The following is a 24,098-nucleotide window of genomic DNA, read 5'->3' on the forward strand; positions in this document are numbered from 1 at the left end:
CGATCAGACAATTGGAATATTCTTTTTGGGGTACATCCTAGTGAAGGTAAGGACCATATGATATCAATCCTGCTGTGATCCAACCATGACTTAACCTAGATGTGTGTAACGTTACTCCACAACGTATGCCGTTGGTGACCATCAAAAGACAATCCCCCCCCCCCCCCCCCTTTCATGCATTCATGATAAAACATACCTATTTTATATATTTTATTTGGAAATAGTAGCGTGTACAGGCGAGAAACAGCAACGCTTTTAGTGAAAATCACATTTGACTGTATATCGTCGTTTTCTGGGATTAGACAGGATCACTCTAAACTATATTCATATTCACCACGGTATAACACGGGAACGTATTGGCGAAAAAAATTATTCTTTTTCATATATTGAACGATAGATAGGTGATGTCAAAAGGCCATAGTATTGTATCGATAGCTATAATATATAGCCCTGCAAACACCACCACTTATTCCTATCTCAGAGCGTTGGCCCAGTAGGAACAAAAGATGGGCTAGACCGTGGCGTCCATTGAGTTAACATGTCCTCCATATGACTCAATGTTCAGATTAAAGAATAAGAAAAAAAGTCAAGATTTTTAGAAGTGGAAATGTACGTTTCTGGTGGAATGACCCATCATTTGGTCTAAAGATATGATTTAAAAAGTGGGGCAATCATGTTGACAATTAGGATTAATTTACGACAACAGACTATACAGGCTATATTATGAGTAACAGTTCTCATTTTGCTTTTAAGATGGATATGTACCTGTTCGTTTAAAACCTAATTATATAGCCTACTATGAAACGGAACCACAATGTGCTTTTATGAGAAGAATATAAAAGAATATGCTTTTATACATTAAAGTTAAAAACAAAAACAACCATGTGTAGAAGAGTATTGTATTCATTTATTCACCAGGTTTCAAATACTAAGAAATATCAGGTGTACAGAAGAAGCTATGACCACAAGTTGAATGACTAACACATTAATTGCCAAAAACGAGTTACCTCATTATTGCCCGCCATGCGAATATCGCCAAAAACGAGTTAACTCGTTTTTATGATCGTTATTTCTTTTTTTTTATCCACTTTTTCTCCTATTTTTTTCTCCCATCCCAATTTCGCTGTGCCAATTCTCCCCTCCCATGTCTTTTTTTGTGATAAAATCTTTTTATTTTATTTTTTCAAACATGAAACAAAGACATATCACAATAAATACAATAATAATACATAAAAAGACATCCCAATGCAACAACTTAAAGGGGAACTATCTTATAAATGGCCTTTTTCAGTGTTTAGCATTGTTTCCTAGCTATGTGGACTTATATTAATATGATCTATGTCTCTAATTCTCATATTGGCGCATTCTTCCAATTCTCCTCTCACAATATTCACCCTCACTGAACTGAGTCATCTGAAAATGTGCTGATCTGTGACGTCAGAGAGACTCAGCTGCATGATAATGTGGCAGTGTGGCATCAGGCCACACAGTGGTTTAGGAGCCCAGCCTCAAAACGGCTCGAGATCTTGAGGTAGAAAAAAGCTGTTTTTGAGGACTTGATTAGAAATACAAAACAATGAATTAAAAAAAATTATAATTACAGAGGTGTTCCATAAACTCACAGGAATTGTGTAAAAGTGCCCAAATAGTGAAAGAAATAGTAAAATAGTTCCCCTTTAACACAAGACAATAATTGAGACAGACTGCACAGTGACCAACCCGAGCCCCCCCATCAGCGACGATCCCCAACCCTCGAAGACCCAGAGTCCGGTGCCCCAGCGAGTCAAAGCATCAGCCTCTTTAACACCACGACCCGCCGAGGCCCCGAACCAGGCCCCCCCCCCCCCCCGCGACCATCCGACCCAAATCCAAAGGGGCCCAGAACATATACATAACCAACCATTAAAAAAACACAAAAAAACAATATACATGGACACTCGCTCACTCGACCTAAATCCACCTCTTATCTGCACTGACAGGAGGCACAGGATTGTTTCCAACTGCAAAACAACTACAGACTGAGAAGCCCTCCTGTCCGCACATCCATAAGGAGGAAGCCCCCTCCCCCCGCAAATCTCAGATTGCCTGCCTTGAATGCACAGACCAAGCTTTGGTTTGGCATACGACTACTATACAGCAATCTATTCTAATGTACAGTACTGTAGCATGGTCACTGTACGGTACAACACAATGACAAGTTGGTATGTTGAAGGTATAGCAATCATGTTCCCCTTATTGGAAAGTGAGGACGTGGGTCATTTTCTATAGTCTGTTATATAACAGGAGAACAAATGTATAATCACAAATTGAAAACCAGTGATGGACGTAGCTTTATTTGAGATTATGTCAAAATTGGGGAGCGAGTGTGCATCATCATCATCATCATCATCACCACACTTTGTGTGAAGAAAGGTAAGAGTAAAGTGTGAAAATGATTTTGTCTTTTTATTTTAAACGTTTTAAATCTAAAAGTCCTCATTAAAAGCTATGTAACATTTAGAAAAAAAAAAAAAAAAACTTGGTCCAACCTAGTAATTGGCTATCGATACTATACGATATATACAAAAAAACAAAAAATTTAAATACAAACCAAGTTTCTAGATAAAAGAACAGAATGTATGCGACTTTGATTTGAATCCGAAGTTTTTCACCCACCCCCCCCCTAATATTCGGTGCATTCCTAGAATTTATACAACTTTGATTTGAATCCCTCTGAACAGACAAGTTTGATCCCTATCTGGGAAAATAAGACATCAGCGTGGGACCGGTAGGTGCAGGCACGTGCACACAGAGCCCAAGGGGAGCACCTGCCCCTTTGAGCCTCATAAAAAAGTGCCATAAAAAGAATTAAAGAAAAAGGTTTTTTTATTATTTTTTTCCCGTTGCCCTTCCAACTGAAAAGTGTCAGGATAGAATCAAAATATTAGGTAAAGAGAGAGAGATGCCCCGTATTCCATTGCAGTTTGCACAGCCTCCTCAGCGTGCCTCTCCGCGGACCTATATATTTTATGCATAGCGTGGGTGGTGATGATGATGATGATGATGATGATGATGATAGAAACCGATGTGGCGCATACAGTTGAATGCTGGTATTACACTCACTGAGGGACACGAAGAAGTCAAGTCCGATGGGATTTAGGAATCTCAAATACAAATCGGGATTGGAATAAAAAATGCATAACATACACAGGTATAGTGCCCTTTTCAGCATCTGAGCACCTGCCCCTCTAAAGTCCTGTGCACGTCCCTGGGTAGGTGTGAGAACTAGGGTCAGTTGTAGAACCTGGATGGACCGTCAGAATACCAGGATGGACCTGCAGAGAGAGGATAGATGATCAACACACGGAAGGGTAAAAGACTGAACAGCATAGCCTGGAAGACGGTCTTTCTCGCAAATGTTTTTCTACTTTTGAGATACAGACTGGTCTTCATCGTATACATCGATTTCCAGGAATTGCCATGCAATCAGAGCCAATCAGGGACTGCGTTCCAACTGCTGTTCTGTCCCATGGTGGAACCGAGCCCCTGATTGGTTGCCATAGTTGTTGATCTAAAATGCAGGCCCCTGCTGGCAAAACAGTAATGGTATCTCCCGAAGCAACAAGTGGTAATGTTAACTTCAGTAGCGTAAACAAAACGAGCGGTAACGTTAACTCAATGGACGCCATAACCGAATAAAGTCGGGTTAACTCACAGACGCTTGAGCGCCAAACCCGAGAAAAGTCGGGTTTTCATTCATACACAGGCACCGTGATCTACGTTTTAACTTTTATATGCAACTTAAAGGGAGTTCACCAGGTTCAGTACACAACATAAGGATCCATGAAATGGTCCACATTAAAGAAAATAATAAATGAAATAAAAAGGGTACCCAATAAAGTCTGTTTTGAGTGCACTCAATAAAAAAAAAGGGGAACGGATATTCTTAATCCAAGTTTAAAAGAATAAAAGTGATAACATCTATTACTTTGTCCTGTAAGATTTATATGTTTAAAGACAATGTAGCGTATATCAGCCTATGATTTATGGTAAAGTCGATTCCCGCGGGGGTGCGTCATATAAAAAACATCTCCTGACTGAACTTTTTTTCCCCAGGCAAAGTCATTCTTATTTTAACCTCCACTGTATATTTTTATTTAATAGCGTTAGCTAAAAGGTTAAAGACAACCCGTATCAGGGTCTGACAGCACTATAATAACATTTTCATATAACAGGCTGACGGACTCACCGGTAGAGCCGTCGTGCCGCCGCTAACCCTTCAATAAGCTTTGTGGTCCGGGCATAAATGTGTCCATGAATCCATTCAGTTAGATCCAAAACTGTCTGAATGTATCTTGCGATTATTATACATTTCCGACGACGAACTATTAGCGCAATCCTGTCTCTCGAGTCGCTGCGTCCTGCCATTATTGCTCGCCAATGACTCTGCTTGGCGCGGCAACGGTATAATCTTTTTTGTTTAAATCTGTATGCATCTACAAATCATATTATACCAGGAAAATCAGTCACGACTCCGAATCAAATTGACGGAAATCCGTCTCAAGACGGAGCGCTTTAATGCCTGGACACTGCACATACCCTATGCACAGAGTCTGTGATTGTGTGATATCCCCATTGATGCTGAACATTCCTTAGAAAGTATAAATCACTTTTAATAAGGCACGGCTCAGATGAAATCTCAGGTGAGGAGATTTGGGGAGCCTCAAGACGACACTGTGTGTACCTGAGTGGTTGCTTGAGAGGTTGCCTGAGTAATGGTTTCCGGTGCTGGGCATTCTGGAAGGAGGGGAGGAGTAGCTCATGGAACTCATGGATGAGTTGTTGTTGTTCATGCTGCTGTTCATACTGTTGCTCATACTGGGGCCCTAGAAGAAACATAGAAAAGAGTTTAAATTCAAACACTGTTCTCCATAGAACTTGCAATGCATACTATATTTTTTATAATTATTTTATTATAATTGTTTATCTACACCACTTCCTCTGTCAGTTCTTAACTATAGACCTGTTCGCTGTATACAAAAATACCCTGTTAGAGCCAATCAGCAATACCAACTGAGTGACGTGACTAAGTTGCCCCCTGCCTGCGCGAGCTGCTGCGCAAAAAAAATAAAATGCTCTATGGATATTTATCGATAATTTTGTCCCGATTTATCGATTGTCAATCACAAATGTAATTTAGATTAAAAAAATATATATCTTCTAACAAAAAAAGTCCATCTGTCATTACCTTCAGCTAACTGAAACCTCACTTAGAATTCAGCACACCTGAATGATCCAGCTGCCTTTGAATTAAGTTTTTTTTGTTGTTACCCTAGTGAGTATTTTTTTTTTTATTACAATTCCATTATGATTTTATGTCCTTTATGCATTTAAAAATATAATTAGACATTATAGATGTTTCTGCAATGTGGTCTCTTGTCTTCCTTGTATTCTTTTTCATATCCACTAGATGGAGATCGGTAGGATTAAAGCACTGATATTTAGGATTTAATCATCTTGAAAAATCTGAATCTGGATCAGGGTGATCCTATCCTGAATTGCTTTGAAATACCGGGACAAAATCTGGCCGAGTTGTCTGATCCTGGATCACAAGAAATGGGATTTCAAAGTCTGATCGGATCTGATTGAGATTCAAAGTTTTGAACTACTGGGCCCAGGTGATTAAACTGGGTAAAAAATATATAAATATTTGATTGTACATACTATCATACAGAGTTATATGGGTTATATGCAGGAGTATAAGTAACTTGAGGTCAAATGCTAGAAAAGTATAAGAACCCCGACTCTACAGTGTAGCTTAACGCTACTAAACTATGGCACTGTGTACGCTTTGTAGTCTGAACGCAAAGCTGAATGCAGAGTGGCAGGTTAAACATACTTCTACAACTAGCCACTTAATCCTCTCCATTCTGCTTACAGTTAGTTTTAGCTGTAGTGTGTGAACACAACATGAGGGGTCTCATACCGAGTTAGCACTACGGGTGCGGTAATCCATCAGCACGTCCGTTAGCTTCTGCGTCACCATCAGTACGATATGGGCATCGTTATCGTTATCGACGCTGAAGGAATCCTGTGGAAAGTTATCGGCATGTTTTGTAGAATGGAAACCAACAGCTGGTGTGATCAGATGGAAAGCATTTTTTTTTTAACCTTTATTTACCCAGGGTAGGTTCGCTGAGCACAGATGCTCTTTTTCAGGAACGCCCTGCTTCACATTCACACAGTTCCATTCACACCTGGGAGCTGCCCAGTACAACCACAGTTGACACCATTGGCCACTGAGCAACTCCACTGGAGCAGTTGGGGGTTAAGTGCCTTGCTCAAGGGCACTTCAGCGGTTGGTGTTCCTGCCCGTCCCGGGGATCGAACCGGCAACCTTCCGGTCACAAACCCGCTTCTCTAACCTTTAGGCCACCGCTGCCCCACGATTAGCATCACGATTCCTAATTAATTAATCATGGTGATTTTTAGGGATGGGCAAAACTAACTATTTATATTCAATGGGAAGTCCCCCACCCCCCGTTAACATATAATACTTTTTTACTTAACACTAAGCGTGGCGTGCACTATTTATCCTTGAATGCCACCACCCACTTCAATGATAAATCAAATCAAATTTATTTGTAAGGCCCGACAACACACGTTAATGTCCCCATGGGCCGGACACGTCTTCTTTAAACAAGTCAAGAAGAAACATAACAATAAGTCAAGAACACGACACCATAAGGTCCAACAAATTTAAAATAAATGCAAAATAAATGAATGAATGCAAACACTCCCAGACATACCCCACGCGAAGGTAAGGAAAAACTCACTAAAACATAGCAATAGGGGAAAAAATGCACCACAGGCAGTGTGGAGGAGAGAAACCTTAGAAGGGCCATTCAAGGGGGGGGATCTCCCTTCTTAGATGTCGGTGATAGTAGTGTTGCAGACGGACAGTTGGTAAGCATGCACTCTGTGTAATGAAACACAGATGAGTGCAGGCAATAGCAACTGAACATTTTGAAAAATTTAAGATGATAGATCTGATGATAGCGCTCTAAACGCATAATCTATGTCTTAAATTATGGCTGTGTGTCTAATCTGCCCGTCGCTTATCAATGACTTGTTTGCAGTCAACATTGTCGAAACGGATTATTATTATAATTTTTTTAATAATTGGTTCATTTCCGTTTTATAGTATTTTGAAAAGCCCTTGTTTTCTTTAAAGTTTCAGGAAAATATATAGATTCCGTGATTTACTGGAATACACAAAAAACGTTGTAATTTTTCGACACACACACACACACACACACACACACACACACACACACACACACACACACACACACACACACACACACACACACACACACACACACACACACACACACACACACACACACACACACACACACACACACACACACACACACACACACACACACACACACACACACACACACACACACACACACACACACACACACACACACACACACACACACACACTCAATCAATCAATCAAATTTATTTATAAAGCACATTTCACATGACGCGTGTCAACCAAAGTGCTGTACAGAGGGTAAATACACAAGATACATATAGACAACAATCACACTCCGTTTTATGGGAGGACACACAGGCAAACACATAGAAAAACAGGGCATGAGTCAGTGAACGGGAAAGGCTAGTAGGTAGAAGTGGGTTTTGAGCCTCGATTTGAAGGCATCTATCGAGGGGGCGAGCCTAATGGAGGTGGGGATGCTGTTCCACAGTTCAGGGGCTGCGATAGCAAAGGCACGGCCCCCCCTGAGCTTGAGGTTAGACCTCCGGACTGTCAGGAGCCTCTGATCGGCTGACCTGAGGGACCTGGTGTTGGAATAGGGGGATAGGAGGTCTGAGATGTAGGAGGGTGTGTGACCATTAAGGGCTTTAAAAACAAATAGGAGAACCTTAAAATCTATCCTGTAGCGTACTGGGAGCCAATGAAGGGAGGCAAGGACAGGGGTGATGTGGTCTCTCTTGCGGGTTCCGGTCAACAGTCTGGCAGCAGCGTTTTGTACCAGTTGTAAGCGGGACAGGGAAGACTGGTTAATGCCTATATAGAGGGAGTTGCAGTAGTCTAATCTAGATGAAATGAAGGCGTGGATGACTCTCTGAAGGTCTGCAGGGGAGAGAAGGGCTTTGAGTTTGGCAATGGTGCGTAGTTGGAAAAAACATGCCTTTACCACTGAGTTTACTTGTCTGTCAAATTTAAATTGTGGATCAAAAATGACACCTAGGTTCTTGACATACGGCTTGACCAGGGAGGACAGGTTGCCAAGGCTGTTGGTAAGGGTGGTGACAGCGTCTGGGGGACCGAAGAGGATTATTTCGGATTTGTTTTGATTTAGTTGTAGAGAGTTTTGTGCCATCCAACATTTAACATCATCCAGGCAGGATATGAGACTGTTAAGTAGAGACTGGTTGTTGGGTTTCAGGGAAACATAAAGCTGTGTGTCGTCAGCATAACAGTGAAAAGAGATGTTGTGCTTCTGAATGATTGGACCAAGGGGTAGCATGTAAAGGGAGAACAGGATCGGGCCAAGGATGGACCCTTGTGGGACCCCACAGGAGAGGGATGTTGAGGGGGAGGAGCAGTTGGCGATGTTGACAGCAAAGCTTCTATTTGTGAGATAGGAGGAAAACCATGCTAATGCAGTGTCTCTGACACCAACCCCATGTTGGAGACGATCTAATAAAATGGTGTGATCAACAGTGTCGAAGGCTGCACTGAGGTCAAGCAGCATTAAAATAGAGCAGTCACGGTTGTCAGCGGCGAGGAGTAGGTCATTTGACACTTTAAGGAGGGCTGATTCTGTGCTATGGCCAGTCCTGAACCCTGACTGAAATGTCTCCAGGATGCTGTTCTGGTGCAGGTAGGGAGACAATTGGCACAGAACAACCTTTTCAAGTATTTTTGACAGAAAAGGAAGCTTGGAAATGGGCCTGTAATTACTGTGCAGGGTGGGGTCAAGGTTTGGTTTTTTCAATAGGGGCTGGACTACTGCATGTTTAAAGCAGGATGGAACAGTACCAGTTGCCAGGGAGCTGTTAATAATGGAGAGGATGCTGGGACCGGTTGTGTGAAAAACCTGTTTCAGGAGAGCAGTGGGAACAGTGTCAAGGGGGCAGGTTGCAGGTTTCATAGAGGAAACTATCTCTGTGAGGGTGAGTAGACTGATGGGCTGAAAGCAGGTCAGTGTAGATGAGCAGACCAGAGGGACAGCTACATTACGTGTGGGGGGTGAGATGTTCCTTCTGATATTTTCAACTTTGGTGGTGAAAAAATTTGAGAATTCCTCACACTTAGCTGGGGACACATCCAGGCAGGTGCTGGGGGGGGGGGGGCTAATGAGAGTTGATGGTAGTGAACAGGGTCCTGGGGTTGTGGGAGTTGTTGATGAGGTCAGAAAAATATGTGATTCTCGCCGCTTTAACCGCTAGCTGGTAGTTAATGCGACTGTCCCTAAGCATTTCAAGTGAAACTTGAAGTTTGTCACGTTTCCACTTCCGCTCTGCCTTCCTATACTCTTTTCTCTGGGCTCTGGTGTTATCATTGAGCCAGGGCTGCCCTTTAGGCTTAGGTTTTTTTCTGTCTAAGGGGGGCTTACAGAGTCTAGAGTGGAGAGGCAGGTGGTGTTGAAAACACCACACACACACACACACACACACACACACACACACGTGAAAATAGATCTGATTACCCCAAGACTGGTAAAATAAATTGCTTACCTCAGATCAGATTATTAAACATATTATACATATGCAGACCCACAGAACCCCCCAGCTTTGCCGGCACAGTGCAGTACTCCAATTCAGCCATTGGCAATTCAGCTGTTGGGTGGGGGGCGCTGCTGAGCGGTCCCCCGACCGAACCTGAAAACACTGCGGGTCTGCAGCTCCATGCTTCTCGTAAATCTAGCAGCAAGCTCGCGCTGACACACCGTTGTCATTATTAGACAGACCTGCTTGGTGAAGCAACGATGAAACAAATGTAATGATTGTTTCGTTCATCGCATAGGCTATTTAATTTTAGCCTATTTTAATACAATTCAAATAATCAAATTGTGCTTAGAGGGAATTATTTTCACCGGACATTATGACCAGCACCAAGTCGTTGGGAGGTGGAGATATACATCACGCAAACCCACGATAATGTTGCCGTCTCTCTCTGCCAAATTTCTCAGTTCTTCGCTTGATATAATTAATACAAATGTCCAATATAACGGAATTCGTTAGCTCATAAAAATGTGATTATAACAGACTGCTGTTTATTAATGTCGGGGCAGACTGCCCACAGACACCTGAAGTCGGCAGCAGCACGGAGTCTCGAGGGACTTATTTTATTTGGAATATATTAATGACTGTATATACGCAAAAGTAGCCTAGTTTTAAGTTAAAATATTATAAATGCCTTGAGGATGTCATTCTTTATATAGGCCTATCAATTGTTTTTAAGCTCAATAAACTCTGACCGGAATTGATCCCATTTCCACTCCGACCGACAAAAAGAAATTCTAACAGAAACCCTGGTTTGGATTAAACAAAGTGTATGCAGTGATGCTGATGCTTTCCCAGCGGAACACAAGTTACTTAACGTTACACAGGTATGTTATGCACATTACCGTAATTAAGCTATGCAGCCAGAGCGCAGCCCTTTAGCTTGCTAACGTTAAGAAGATAGCAGGAGCCGCCAGCCAACAAAGATGTTGTTTCAACAAATGTATTCACAAAATCGATTATCATCCAAATGTTATTGAAGCCTCCCGTGACCAGTAACTTAGGTACTACTACTCAACCGCAGCAATGTGCGCTATGTGGCTAAAGTCAAGACTCGAAAGTACTGAACTAGAAAAGGTATTTAGGATGATTAAAAACATCCGTTCGAGGGGGTCAGGTGGCGTAGCGGAGATTACGTTCGTCACCAACACCGGAGACGCTGGATTCGCCTGTTCGAATCCAGCTCCCGGCGTTGCTATCAGCTTGGCTGGCCTCTCACACTGATACAATTGGCAGTATCAGAGGGTGGGAAAGCTGAAGGGTAGGTCCTGGGCGTTGTGGACAGCGACCCCTACAGTTCGGTCATGGCGCCTGCTCAGCAAGGGTAGGAACTAGGGAGAGATAGTGCGGCCTCCCACACGCTACACTCTCCCCGGTGAGAACCTGCGCGGCCAGGCTGCACATGCGTCGGAGGAAAAGCATGAAACAGTCTCCGGTCTCTCGGACCAACAGTAGGGGAAAGTACGCAACAACCAGGAAGGGTGGGATGGGAGAAAAATCGGGAAAAAAGAGGGGAAGAAAGATTAAAAAAAGAAAAAGAAAAAAAAAAACACTGGTGTTGGGCGGCTAGGTGGTGTAGTGGGCAAGGCACTCGCCACCAGTGTGGAGACGCTAGGATTCGCGTGTTCGAATCCAGCCCTCCACATTGTTTTTCAGTTTGGCTGGTCGTCCGCAGTAATACACATTGGCCGTATTACGGGGAGGGAAAAACTGAAGGGTGGGGATCGAACGTTGTGAACAAGCGACTCCTACAAGTCGGTTGGTGCGCCTGCGCAGTAGAATCAGGAAGTGTCGGGGGCAGCGTGAGCCTCCCACGCGTTACTCCTCGACACTGAGAGATCGAGCTGCGCAGGTGAAAAGATGCGACTGCTGTTACCTCAAGTACCGGAGGGGACTTGTGCTATGTATGACTTAGTCCACATTGCAGCCGGCTTGTGGGAGGCAAGAAACAGCGTTCGTGACAGGGGAGGGTTGAATTGGATGATACGAAATTGGGATGGGAGAAAATATGGAAAAATGGGAGAAAAAGTGGATCAAAAAAAAAAAAACACACTGGTGAATGTTCGAATCCCAGAAACAGGTTTGGGGACAGCTCTACAAGCTGGCGTATTTTCGAGAACTAAAGCATTCATCCTGAACGTTACATCACTGATGCTTGAAATGTGTGATGTTCTTCATCTTTCTTTTCTATTCCATCAGCTGTTAACAGACTGTTGTGCTACCTGGCTAGCAAAAAGCAGGTGTACCAGCCAAAAGACTGCTGTAGCATGTAGGCCTGAAAAGTCATTCTATCAATTAAAAAAGGTGCTGTAAGTGGTATTTTCTGTATTTTTTTTTATCCACTTTTTCTCCCATTTTCTATTTTTTCTCCCATCCCAATTTTTTCGTATCATCCAATTCAACCCTCCCCTGTCTTTTGAACACTGTTTCTTGCCTCCCACAAGCCGGCTGCAATGTGGACTAAGTCATACATAGCATGAGTCCCCTCCGATACTCGAGGTAACAGCGGTCGCATCTTCCCACCTGCGCGGCTCGATCTTTCAGCGTCAGGGGTCTGGGCTTTGGAGGGGCCCCGCCCCAGTCTCTTCCCGATTCTACTGCGCAGGCGCACCAACCGACCTGTAGGAGTCGCTGTCCACAACGCCCGATCCCCACCCATCAGTTTCCCACCCCCTAATACTGCCAATGTGTATTAGTGCGGACGACCAGCTAAACTGAAAGCAATGTGGAGCGCTGGGCTCGAACAGGGAGGCGAACCTGTTCGAGCCCAGTCTCCAGTATTCGTGGTGAGCGCCTTGCCCGCTGCACCACATAGCCGCCCTGGTATTTTCTGTTTGTTAAAACAATAGCTCTACACTTCGACAGCCACCACTGATATAGAGTGTCTGGTCAGTAACATGGGTCTCCCAGTCCCTCCTCTCTGTAGAAAACACAAAATACATGTTCCATCAAGAGACACTCACCAGGCACTGGAGCAAGGTAGCGGTAAGGCTGCCGCTTTCTGGAGCTGCTCCCGTCAAGCCTGGCCTGTCGATGGGTCCGTCGATGGGTCTGTCGATGGGTCCGTCGATGGGTCTGTCAGCCGGCCTGTCCATCGGCCTGTTCCCCATCAGGCCGCCCCGGAACTCGTCAGGGTAATGTCTTTCAGGGCTGTCGCCCAACACTCCGGCCATCTCGAAGCCGTCTCTTCCGCCACTCGACCCAAAACCGTCCCCTCCTCCGCCCTGGCGAGGACCTTTATCGGGTCCCAAGTAGCCCTGGTTCATGCCACCCATCGGGAAGTCGGAGAGAGGACCTCTGGGATACTCTCCCGGAAACATCGGGTCAGAAAGCCTGCCGTCTGCCAGAGAGACATGGCGATTAGATTCAGAAACACTTGATCTGACAAATACAATGAATGTACACAAATTTGTCTCTGTGACAGTGACGCAAAGTAGAACAGGGCCTTTCGTTCAAACCTTGTGAAATGTTAAATACCCACCCCCCTATTACATCTTCTGCTGCTTACCTTCTGTGTAGGGTTTGGGTCAAGTGCAGAGAGTCATTTCATCTGCGACCCAATGCATTAGGGATGTCCCGATCCGATCACATGATTTTCCGAAGATCAGGATCGGCAAAAAAATAAAAATCTGCCATTTTTTTTTATTATTATTATTCAACAAACATGACCATGTTCACGTCTTAAACTCATACTGAGGCCTTAATTTTGGTTTTAAATTGCATATCATCATTCATTTATTTATTGTCACACAGAGCAGAAGAATTTTGCCAAAACAAACCAATAGTATCCAGCTGCAGAACAGCAGACCAGCAACACTCTCCTATGCAAGTATGCAATTTAAAACCAAAACTAAGGCCTCAGTATGAGTTTAAGACGTGAACATGGTCATGTTTGTTGAATAAAAAAAATATATATATTTAAATTTCTTTATTTTTTTTTGATCGGATCGGGAAATATCGGTATTGGTAGATACTCAAAAACCCCGTGAGATGATTTAAAAAAAAAAAAAAAAAAAAAAAATTGTCAGGCCACTGAACTTAGAAGCAGGCCAGGACAGTGTTTCTAGTTGTATTCTAAAATTATATTCTATTGTATTCTAAAATGTGACTATATGGTTTTATATTAACTTAATAAATAAACAAAAACGAAAAATCAACTTATTTCAACAAACATTTCAAACTAAATAACAGATTATGCACATAAAACGCTGAAAACAACCAAAGCAACAATAGTATTTTAATGAGGCTATTATTATTATAATTATTATTTTGCAACAAGTTAGCCCTCTCATAAATAAATAGCACATATAAATGAATAACTAACTTGAACTAACTTAATAGGATTGAAGTGATATTTGGCTTGGTCACCTGGCAAAAAAAAAAAAAAAAGCCTGACGATGTGCATTGGGCCGCGGCTCTCTGACGCCTTATTTTCTGGGTCCCGGCCTGAAAAGTTTGGGAACCCCTGCAGTAGAGTATAACTCCCTGTCAACGAAAGCTGGGTTGCTCTTCAGCAACATTTTTCAGAATGTATGAACAATTGATTGAAAACTTTATTAACAGATTGCAGAATGGGTACAATACAGTACGGCTCAACACAAAACAAACTGCTAAGAGGATGCAGACCGAAGGTTATCCTATAAACCTAGTTATGCGAGCACTGGCAAGCACCCTGCTTCGCCTTCTGGACAGCTCGTTCATACCTAATGTATACATTGAAAGTATTTCTCATGCACCTTACATCTACCCAGCCACGCCCACTTCTGGCTACGTATATAACCCTGTGGCGTGGCTGTTCTCCTTCAGAGTCTGAACTTTATTCGAAAGACAGTCAGGGGTCCTCAGGGCGCAAAGCAGGACGCTTGCCAGTACTCACATAACTAGGGTTATAGGATAACCTTCGCTATGTGTAGATACTGGCTACGCGTTCTGCTTCGCCTTCTGGACAAGTGGGCGGAGCAAGGCGCGTAGGTAAATGTACCTGCTGAGGTCCCCTTTACGACCACCAGAAAAACGTGGCCCTCACACTCATCCTAGCGAGGAGTGGAGGGATAGAACACAGACTATGTGAAAAAAGGGTGCAGTACCCGAAAAACGCACAAGGTGAGTAGGCCGTGTGAACCTCACCACGCATCCCGCCAGTTACCTAGCGGCGGGATGCAGAGGAGGTCCCAGCCCTATGGACCGCACGAGCAACAGGGCTCTCTGTCGGGTCCATGAGCTAGAACCCGACCAAAGGGACCTGGTGAGGACAACGAGGCTGTGGCATTTCATTATCTGTTCTTCATGCACGCCTGGTGATACTAAATCCAAATTGAACACGTCCATTTGAAAGAGAAGATTTGGGGCGGCTGGGTGGCGCAGTGGGCAAGGCGCTCGCCACCAACGCAGGAGATACTGGTATCGAGCCCAGCTCTCTGCGTTGCTTCCGGCTTGGCCGGCCGTCGTACTAACACAATTGGCAGTGTTAGAGGGTGGGAAAGCCGGTGGGTGGGTCCTGGTCATTGTAAAGAGCGACTCCTACAGTTCGGTCGGGGCGCCTGCTCAGCGAGGAAAGGATCTAAGGGGGGTAGTGTGATCCTTCCACACGTTACACCCTCTCAGTGAGAGTCCGCGCTGCGCTGCCAGGTGAAAAGAAGCGGTTGATTGGCTAGACGTGTGTCGGAGGAAGCATGTGATAGCCTCCACTCTGTAGGGGGTAGGTGCGCAGCGACCAGGAAGGGGATTGGGAATTGGCATAACGTCTAACATTGGGATGGGAGAAAAATGGAGGGAAAAGGAGGGGGGGAAAAAAAAAAAAAAAAAAAAAAAGATTTGGCCCAATCCATAAATGTGCGAATTGGCTATAATAAAATCATTTATAGGCCTGCTATTCTATAATAATATTTCAAATTGCATTCGTAAAACCTGAGAACTGCATTGGGTGTATTGATAAGACAAGCCCCAACCCATCGTTTCTCCCCTATTTAGAAATGGGGGAGACCCGGTCCCCCGTAGGGGCCCTTGACATGGGATTTCTATACAGAACCTGGGAATCCCCTTAGTGATGAGCGCACCTGTCAAGGCTTTCGCTTATTACACGCACCCTTGTCAGGATTTCACCAAATTGATAGCATACCCAACGATAAGGGTTTATATCTCCACCCCCCCCCCCCCCCCAGTAACCTCATGAAAGCAAAAACATACGAGGTGAAAAAGGAACCTCGAGGAACAGTGTTTTTAGCCCTGTGTTGATCATAAGTGGAAAGCATACGCAAAGCATATGTTCCTTTTATCGCTTGAAAAAAGCCCAACACGAAAGCCAACCACCATCCGTGGGCTCTAAGTCTCACACGAGAGCCCCATCACCTCCTGCCGCCTCGTGAATCAAGAGGTTTATTTGTCACATACATACCAGGGCATACAGTGAAATGCGGGTGGTCATGCCTGCATCGATTGTGCAATAATACAATAATAAAATAGACATGTAAGACTTTTACGAGAAATTTACAAGATGTGCATGATAAAAATAGACAGCTAAGTTCCTGAGAAACTGGTTCCTATGTACACTACTATAAAGTTTTAACACAGTCATTATTATACTTAATGTATCTAAACTATACAATACCTCATTCCTTTAAAGTGACTTTTCCATTATTTAAAGTGACATTTTGTTTAAAGTGATCGTTTAAAGCGGTTGCAGCATGTGTTGTGTGTGTGTGTGTATGCTCAATGTACTTGTGAGTGGAGAGTTCAGTGTTCTGATAGCCTGGGGGAAGAAGCTGAGCCGGAGTCTCTCTGTTCTCGTAGCGTGTGTACGCAGGTGCTTGCTTGACCGCAGCAGCTTGAACAGGCTGGTGGTGGGGGTCTTTCATTATTCTGCAGGCTCTGGATTTGCACCTCCTGTTATATAAGTCCTGCAGGGGTTGTAGTGCAATACCCGTAGTACGCTCTGCTGAGCGCACCACTCTCTGGAGTGCCTTCCTGTCCTGTGCCGTGCTGTTTCCAAACAAAGCAGTGATGTTTCCAGTCAGAATGCTCTCTACAGCCCCGAAATAGAAGGAGTGGAGTATCTTCCCCGATAGTTACTGTCTCAGGTGATAGAGTCGCTGTTTCGCCTTTTTCACCACAGAATCTATGTGTGTTGACCATGTCAGGTCCTCTGATGTGGACTCCCAAGTACTTGAAACTGCTCACCCTGTCCACGATAGCCCCGTTTATCCACAGTGTGTCACTTAGAAAGTCCAGGATCCAGGCGCTCATGGTAGAGCTCAGACCCAGATCAATTAGCTTGTCAACCAGTCTGGTGGAGACTATGGTGTTGAAAGCTGAACTATAGTCAATGAACAGCAATCTCACATAGCATGTTGTGTAGTACTTGGGAGACCGCATCGTCAGTGGAACGGTTTGTCCTATATGCGAACTGCAGTGGGTCCATGTTACTAGGGAGAGAGGCACAGATGTGGTCCTTGACCAGCCTCAAAGCATTTAATGACCACAGAGGTGAGTGCCACCAGTCTGTAGTCATTTAGGCCTGCTGGAGAGGAGTTTTTTGGTACAGGGATTATAGTAGACACTTTGAAGCAGGCAGGGACCACGGACTCAGCCAGGGATAGATTGAATATGGTTGTAAACACTGGGGCCAGCCGATTTGCACAGGACTTTAGTATTCGTCCTGTTATCCCATCTGGGCCTGCAGCTTTCCTAGTATTTACTCACATAAACGCTAATCTCACACTGTGTTCCGTCAATGAGAGAGTGTGTCCCCCCCGCGGATGAACCCCCCCTCCCTGCGGCAGCCGGCGCGTCAGTGACGTCATTAGCCGGTGAGCTAACGTCGCCATTGCTCGCCCCAAACCTGGTGTAAAAACGAGTTGAGTTCATCCGCGAGAGAGGCATCGGCACTCACTATTGAGGGGGGGCTAACTTTATAATCAGTTATCGTTCGTACTCCCCGCCATAAGCCTCTCGTGTCGTTCTGTGCCATCTGTGTCTCCATCTTGTTCGCATATCGCCGTTTTGCAGCCCGTACCTCTTTGCGTAGCATATAAGCTGCTACCTTCCCGATGCTCGGTCCGAGTTTTGAGCAGCGGTACGAGCATTCAGGGCCACTCGGATGGACGGTTTCTGGTTTGGGAAAACCTGCACCTTCTTCGTGGGGACAATATTGTCAGGTAACGTTGCTGACTACAACATCGGCAAGACGCCACTGGAGCTCGACCGGAGCATGCCCCAGTCGACGTCCTCCAGTGCGTCTTGTAGGGTGGCCTCGGACCACTGCTTCACCTCTCGCGACACAACAGCCTTACACCCCTTCCTGACAGGGAGCGACGCGAGCGAGCGTGATTGCGAAAATGATTAAAATGTTTTCGTTTCAAATCAGACTATCCTGACCTGCCGCGAGCGACAGCGAACTGAGCAGCGATGTCGTCCACCCCTCAGATATTCGCTCGCTGTGTCTCTAGTGGAGCGATTACGCGGCCGAGTCCCGCCCCTAAACACTTTTTATTGGTCAAGAATCGCAGGCCCCCCCCACGTGTGCTTCCAGGTAACACACACACACACACACACTCGGACACGCGCCGCCTCATATCAGGACAGTGTCGCGCGCGATTTCGTCTCTAGTTCGCTCGCTCGCTCCCTGTCAGGAACCGGTGTTAGGGCCCGCGTCCACCTGCCTCAGATTTATGACCGCACGCGTCTTTTTTCAATGTATTCCAATGGGAAGGGAGCGTATGTGGCCGCATGCGGCCACCTATAGAAAGTGCGCTGCGGTCGGCTTTTTTTTTTACCGCCTTTCAGCTTTTCTATGCGGCCGCATACAGCCTAGAGCAGTGATTCCCAACCTGGGGTCCGCCAGGGGGCGCAGGGGGTCCGCCAGACCACAGATGATTTGAGGTCTTTTTTTTTAAATTTTTTTTTTTTTGATTTTTTTTTTATCATCAGAAGCATGAATAGTCTCTCCACTACAATAAAAAATAAAGATAAATAAATAAACATCTAGACATGATTTTTGAACGTTAACAGTAGGCTACCGGGTAGCCGCTAAAACGTGAATCAGTTGACTGTATCACTTTCTGTAGCTAGCCTAGCACGCTAGTTAACTTTCTCGGCTCGTCTGCAGTCAGCCGCCAGAGGCGAAAATGTGTGACAAACGAAAAGGAGATGACGGCAGCTCATCTGCAAAAAAAGTTAGGACCTACAGCAATCGCGAAAATTACATCACCATGGGCTTCACTGAGGGACCAGACAAACGACCCGAGTGTGTGATTTGTGGAGAAAAGTTGGCAAACTCGAGCCTGAAGCCCAGCAAGCTGAAGAGACATCAGGCGTCTAAGCACCCAGAAACCGTTGGGAAGGATCCAGACTTTTTTCGGAGGAAAGAACAGTCTCTCAAGGCGAACAAGCCTGTTGATGTTAGAGTAGCGTGGAGCAGGGGTGGCAGTGATTTACAGAAGGCTACCGAAGCCTCCTTTGAGTGTTCGCTTTTAATTGCAAAAGCAAAGAAACCGCACAATATTGGCGAGCAGCTCATCAAACCAGCCTGCATCAAAATGGTTTAGAAACTGTGCGGCCCACAGGTGGCGGATAAACTAAAATCAGTACCACTCTCGAACAATGTAGTGAAAGACCGAATTGATAAGATGTCAAGTGATTGCGAGCAGCAGCTGTCAGAAAAGCTTAGAAAGGGTCCATTTGCCATACAACTTGATGAAACTACAACTGTCGCAGACGAGGCTGTGCTCATCGTTTATGTGCAATATATTGAAAATGAGGATCTGAAGCAGGACATTCTCATGTCAGTCAACCTTACTACCAGGATATTTTTACTGCAGTGGATTCTTACTTCATTCAACATAAATGCAAACCGTTCACCATTAGGGCCTGATTTGAGAGGATGAATACAGGATTTGAATATTGGCCAAAATTTTGAAATACATATGGTGCAAGATTAGATTTGTTGATTGAAGGCACAAGTCAAAGAAGCATAGTGGGTCTAATTATGATGCATATGCCTGTGTATAAGCAGTTTGTTATTAAAATGACAAAAAAAAGGTATTAAACCCAGCTAGGACAGATTCTCTCTGCTACTGATTGGAATTTCCTGTCTCATATTTAGTTTAATTTGTTGCATTGATTTGTTCCATAAATGCAAACCGTTCACCATTAGGGACTGATTTGAGAGGATGAATACAGGATTTGAATATTGGCCAAACATTTTGAAATGCATATGGTGCAAGATGAGATTTGTTGATTGAAGGCACAAGTTAAAGAAGCATAGTGGGTCTAATTGTGATGCATATTGCCTGTGTATAAGCAGTTTGTTATTAAAATGACAAAAAAAAGGTATTAAACCCAGCTAGGACAGATTCTCTCTGCTACTGATTGGAATTTCCTGTCTCATATTTAGTTTAATTTGTTGCATTGATTTGTTCCATAAATGCAAACCGTTCACCATTAGGGCCTGATTTGAGAGGATGAATACAGCATTTGAATATTGGCCAAACATTTTGAAATGCATATGGTGCAAGATGAGATTTGTTGATTGAAGGCACAAGTCAAAGAAGCATAGTGGGTCTAATTGTGATGCATATGCCTGTGTATAAGCAGTTTGTTATTAAAATGAAAAAAAAAAGTATTTTATGGTATCTTATTAGGAGGGGGTCCGCGAATTTCATCAGAGATGTTTGGGGGTCCCTGGGGGGAAAAAGGTTGGGAACCACTGGCCTAGAGAGTTGAAACGTTCTGAACTTTTTCTCACCGCATGCGCCCCATTCTACCGGGCGCACTGCCAGCATGTTTCAGCTAGAAATATGCGCCAGGTGGACGCGGGCCCTTACGGGCTCTTTGTTTGTAGCCGGGCAAAAGAAAGATGGCATCGTGGTCGGATTTACCTAATGGTGGAGCCGGTACTGCCTTGTAGCCTTTTTTGAAAGGGCTGTAGCAGTGGTCCAGCGTATTACTTCCCCTAGTGGTGCATGTTGTGTTGGTAGAAGTTTGGCATAACTTTTTTTTTTTAATTAGCCTTGTTGAAATCGCCGGCTACGATTATAGCCGCGTCTGGATGTTTGTTTTGGTGCTGGTTCAAAGAGTCCTGTAGGTCTGCCAGAGCTTTGGCGGTATCTGCTTGCGGTGGGATGTATACTGCTGTGATTATTATGGCTGTGAATTCCCGGGGGAGATAAAACGGGCGACATAGGATGGATAGATGTTCAAGGTCCGGCGACCAGGAGCGGGAAATAATCTTTACCTCCTTGGGGCGACACCAGCCGTTGTTTGTCAAGAAGCAGACCCCTCCACCTACAGACTTTCCCGACTCTTCAGAACGATCAGCGCGGAAGACAGAGAAGGAATCAGATGGGGTGATGTTTTGGTCCGGTGTTGATGGCTTCAACCATGTCTCCGTGAAACATAGGATATTACAGTCCCTCACAGTCCCGTTGGAATCTACCGTACTTTTCGGACTATAAGCCGCGGCTTTTTTCCCCATTTTTCGACCCTGCGGCTTATATAACGGTGCGGCTTATATGTGGGCCAAACCCGAAAATATTGCTTTTTTTACTGCATTGAAATGTTATTTATCTGTTCCCTTATTTGCTAAACTTAATACAACTTGTAAATGAGTTAATTCTTGTTATTTGTCTGACAGTATTGTGACAATCCCCTCTGTGCACGAACCCTTACATATGGTAATTAAACATTAAAACACCTGCGGCTTATAGTCCAGTGCGGCTTATATATGTACACATCATTCAATTTAGCTGCTGCGGCTTATAGTCAGGTGCGGCTTATAGTGCGAAAAGTACGGTAATCCGTGCTCCGAGATCATCCATCTTATTCTCCAGCTAACAGACATTCGCCAACAGAATCGATGGGATCGCAGAACTTTTTTGCCCGATTCTGATTCCACTTCTCTTTCCTCTGTGCTTACGTTTGATCGCACCACCGCTTTTCCCTTTGTTCTCATCCTGTCTGATCTCCGATGGGCAATCTTGGCAAAAAGTGTTGTTAAACTCCTCATCTAGTCCATAAGTGACTGGCGGTCGTATGACGTCCATGCCAGCGTGGTCTTTATAAAAAAAAAAAGTATACAAAATAAACACAATGACTAAAAGTGTGCACAATCTCTGCGGAGCAAAACCAAGGGCGACTGACCTCGGTCACGCGTGCGCGTTTGCTGGGCCTTGTGGGCTGCAGCTCTTGCTGTCGCTTTTGCTGCAGATCTCGCTGCAGCTCTTGTTGCTGATCTTGCTGTAGATCTTGCAGCTTTTGCTGTAGTTTTTTTTGAAACGGGAAGCCCCGCCCCTCCTGAAAAAATTATAACAAACAAAAATAATTATTAAAAATAAATCATTTTTAGCATATTTTTTTATTATTAAAGTTTGCTTTAATCACAGTAACGTTGGCGAGCTAGATAAATTAAACATAAATCGGTTTTCATATAAATCAATCTTCACTAAGACTTTAAAACGGTGGCGCGGCACGGTCTACGGAGACGCAGAAAAAAACCTACCAAATCCATTTCAGAGACAATTCCGAGACCGACTAGCGTCACGTGTAACAGGTAACAGGTCTCAGTCTCTCTCTCTCTCTCTCCTTCAAGTAACCAAACGTTACACTATAAAAACGAACTGGAGAGTTGATATAAGTTGATATATGAACTGGATAGTTCATATAAGCCATTCTCCATTTCTGTATGTGTGCGCACGTGCCCGTCCCAACTCTGGTCTTTGGAAAGTTTGATAGTATTACTGAGGATGGCCAGATAATGTTGATATTTAAAACTTAATTTTAATTATACAGAGAAGCTTCAGCAAGTACAAAACGCTGCTGACCGACAAAAGAGAATCCCTCATAGAGGAAAACACAAAGGCTGCATCATGTAACACAATGGTGATGTCAGCCAGAAATGGGGAGAAGCATGAACCTGATAACACGAGAATCCAACAATCACCCCCCCCCCCCCCCCCCCCCCAACCTCACATAAAAACGAAACATATGAGGCGAAACAAGAAGCGGCGCTACTAGCCGTGCGCTTGTTGTTTTACAGACGGAAGACGCATGCAAGCGTGTGCTCGCTTTATTGCTTTGAACGACCAAACACAACAGCTAACCGCCAGACCGTGGGGTCAGGGGTCACGTCTGTTTAAAAGACGCGTCCAGCGTCCACCCGAAAGCCCGACGGCTCCGTTTCATAAGCGAGAACTTGTCGCCCGCCATGTTTTCACCTTACCACGTAAAGCAACAACACAGACGGGGTGAAGAGAGGGGCAGTGCCCTTGGCCATGTGCTGATGTACATTGCTTTGAAAGGAGCAAGACACATAATAGCAAAAACACCAATCGCGAATTCAGGGTCTACGTTTGTTTAAAAAAAACGCGTTCACACATGAATCCCGTAGCCCTCCTCACGCACAATAAATGCCGCCCGCCAACCTTAACTTGTATCAGAAAAGATAGCGGGCCCCCTTCGTTTATTTCGTACGAGGCATACCCAAAATACAGTGAATAATCACACGCTTGTTACAACAAAACTCGCCACTCTTTTAGAGTGTTATAAGATTAGGGTCTGCTCCTTTAAGAGTGATGCATAGTGGGATACAGTTGGACTACGCAAGCAGCGAATATTGTTATGAGACAGTGTACGCAGGAACGAGAGAAGCAGGTAGCTTGTTGTGACGTATGTAACGTTAATCAACCACATGATATGAAGAATACAATGGAAATAAATGCCCAGTCCTGAAGCTAACGGTTTCCAGTGGTTTACTGTCACCGCCACACATCTAGAGGGAATTACCCCGAAGTCCGGACAGTAACGTACGTTAATAAGTACGTGACTGTACATGACCACTTCGGCCCTAGAGTGAAGAGAACACTCTCCTGTACTCTTACTAAGGTTCGAGTTAATACAGAAAAGTAACAAGAAGGACTTTTTATTTTTAAAACGTAGTATTTTGAGGGGGTGCAGCATGCACTCGCAGGTCCCTACCTTTCCCCCCGGGCGCAGGTACGCCGTTGGGTTCTCCTCCTGGGTTGCTGAGAGCCTTCTTCCTCCTCTTCCCCGTTGTCGGGGGGACGGGCTCCTCCCTGGAGGCGACCGGCACCTCGTTGATGCCAGAAGTGGGTGTGGCTGGGCAGATGTAAGGTGCATGAGAAATACTTCATTAGGTAGAACACTCTCCTGTACTCTTACGAAGGTTCGAGTTAATACAGAAATGGTAACATTGGGGGCTCGAGTCCGGGATATGAAAACAAATCCTGATTTTATCGGTGAGTTGTAAACTATGGAAACGTGAAGTTAGCTCATGCTAA

At 44.6% G+C, this 24,098-nt stretch overlaps 1 protein-coding gene across 1 annotated transcript in view; it reads right to left on the reverse strand.

Moving 5' to 3' along the window:
* Positions 1–1,867: 1,867 nt before the first annotated feature.
* LOC311236421 (uncharacterized protein) overlaps positions 1,868–24,098 on the reverse strand; it is a 37,479-nt gene continuing 15,248 nt past the window's right edge. Inside the window, exons 6-11 of the mRNA XM_084324101.1 lie at positions 23,776–23,916; positions 21,943–22,095; positions 12,771–13,147; positions 5,966–6,070; positions 4,724–4,865; positions 1,868–3,314 (exon numbers count right to left, since the gene is read on the reverse strand). Of these exons, the coding sequence (XP_084180227.1) occupies positions 3,271–3,314; positions 4,724–4,865; positions 5,966–6,070; positions 12,771–13,147; positions 21,943–22,095; positions 23,776–23,916 (962 nt within the window). The 3' untranslated portion in view covers positions 1,868–3,270. The remainder of the gene's footprint in view (positions 3,315–4,723; positions 4,866–5,965; positions 6,071–12,770; positions 13,148–21,942; positions 22,096–23,775; positions 23,917–24,098) is intronic.

The sequence above is a fragment of the Notolepis coatsorum genome (genome assembly GCF_963971535.1).
Source record: "Notolepis coatsorum genome assembly, chromosome: 1".
NCBI classification, from domain to species: domain Eukaryota; kingdom Metazoa; phylum Chordata; class Actinopteri; order Aulopiformes; family Paralepididae; genus Notolepis; species Notolepis coatsorum.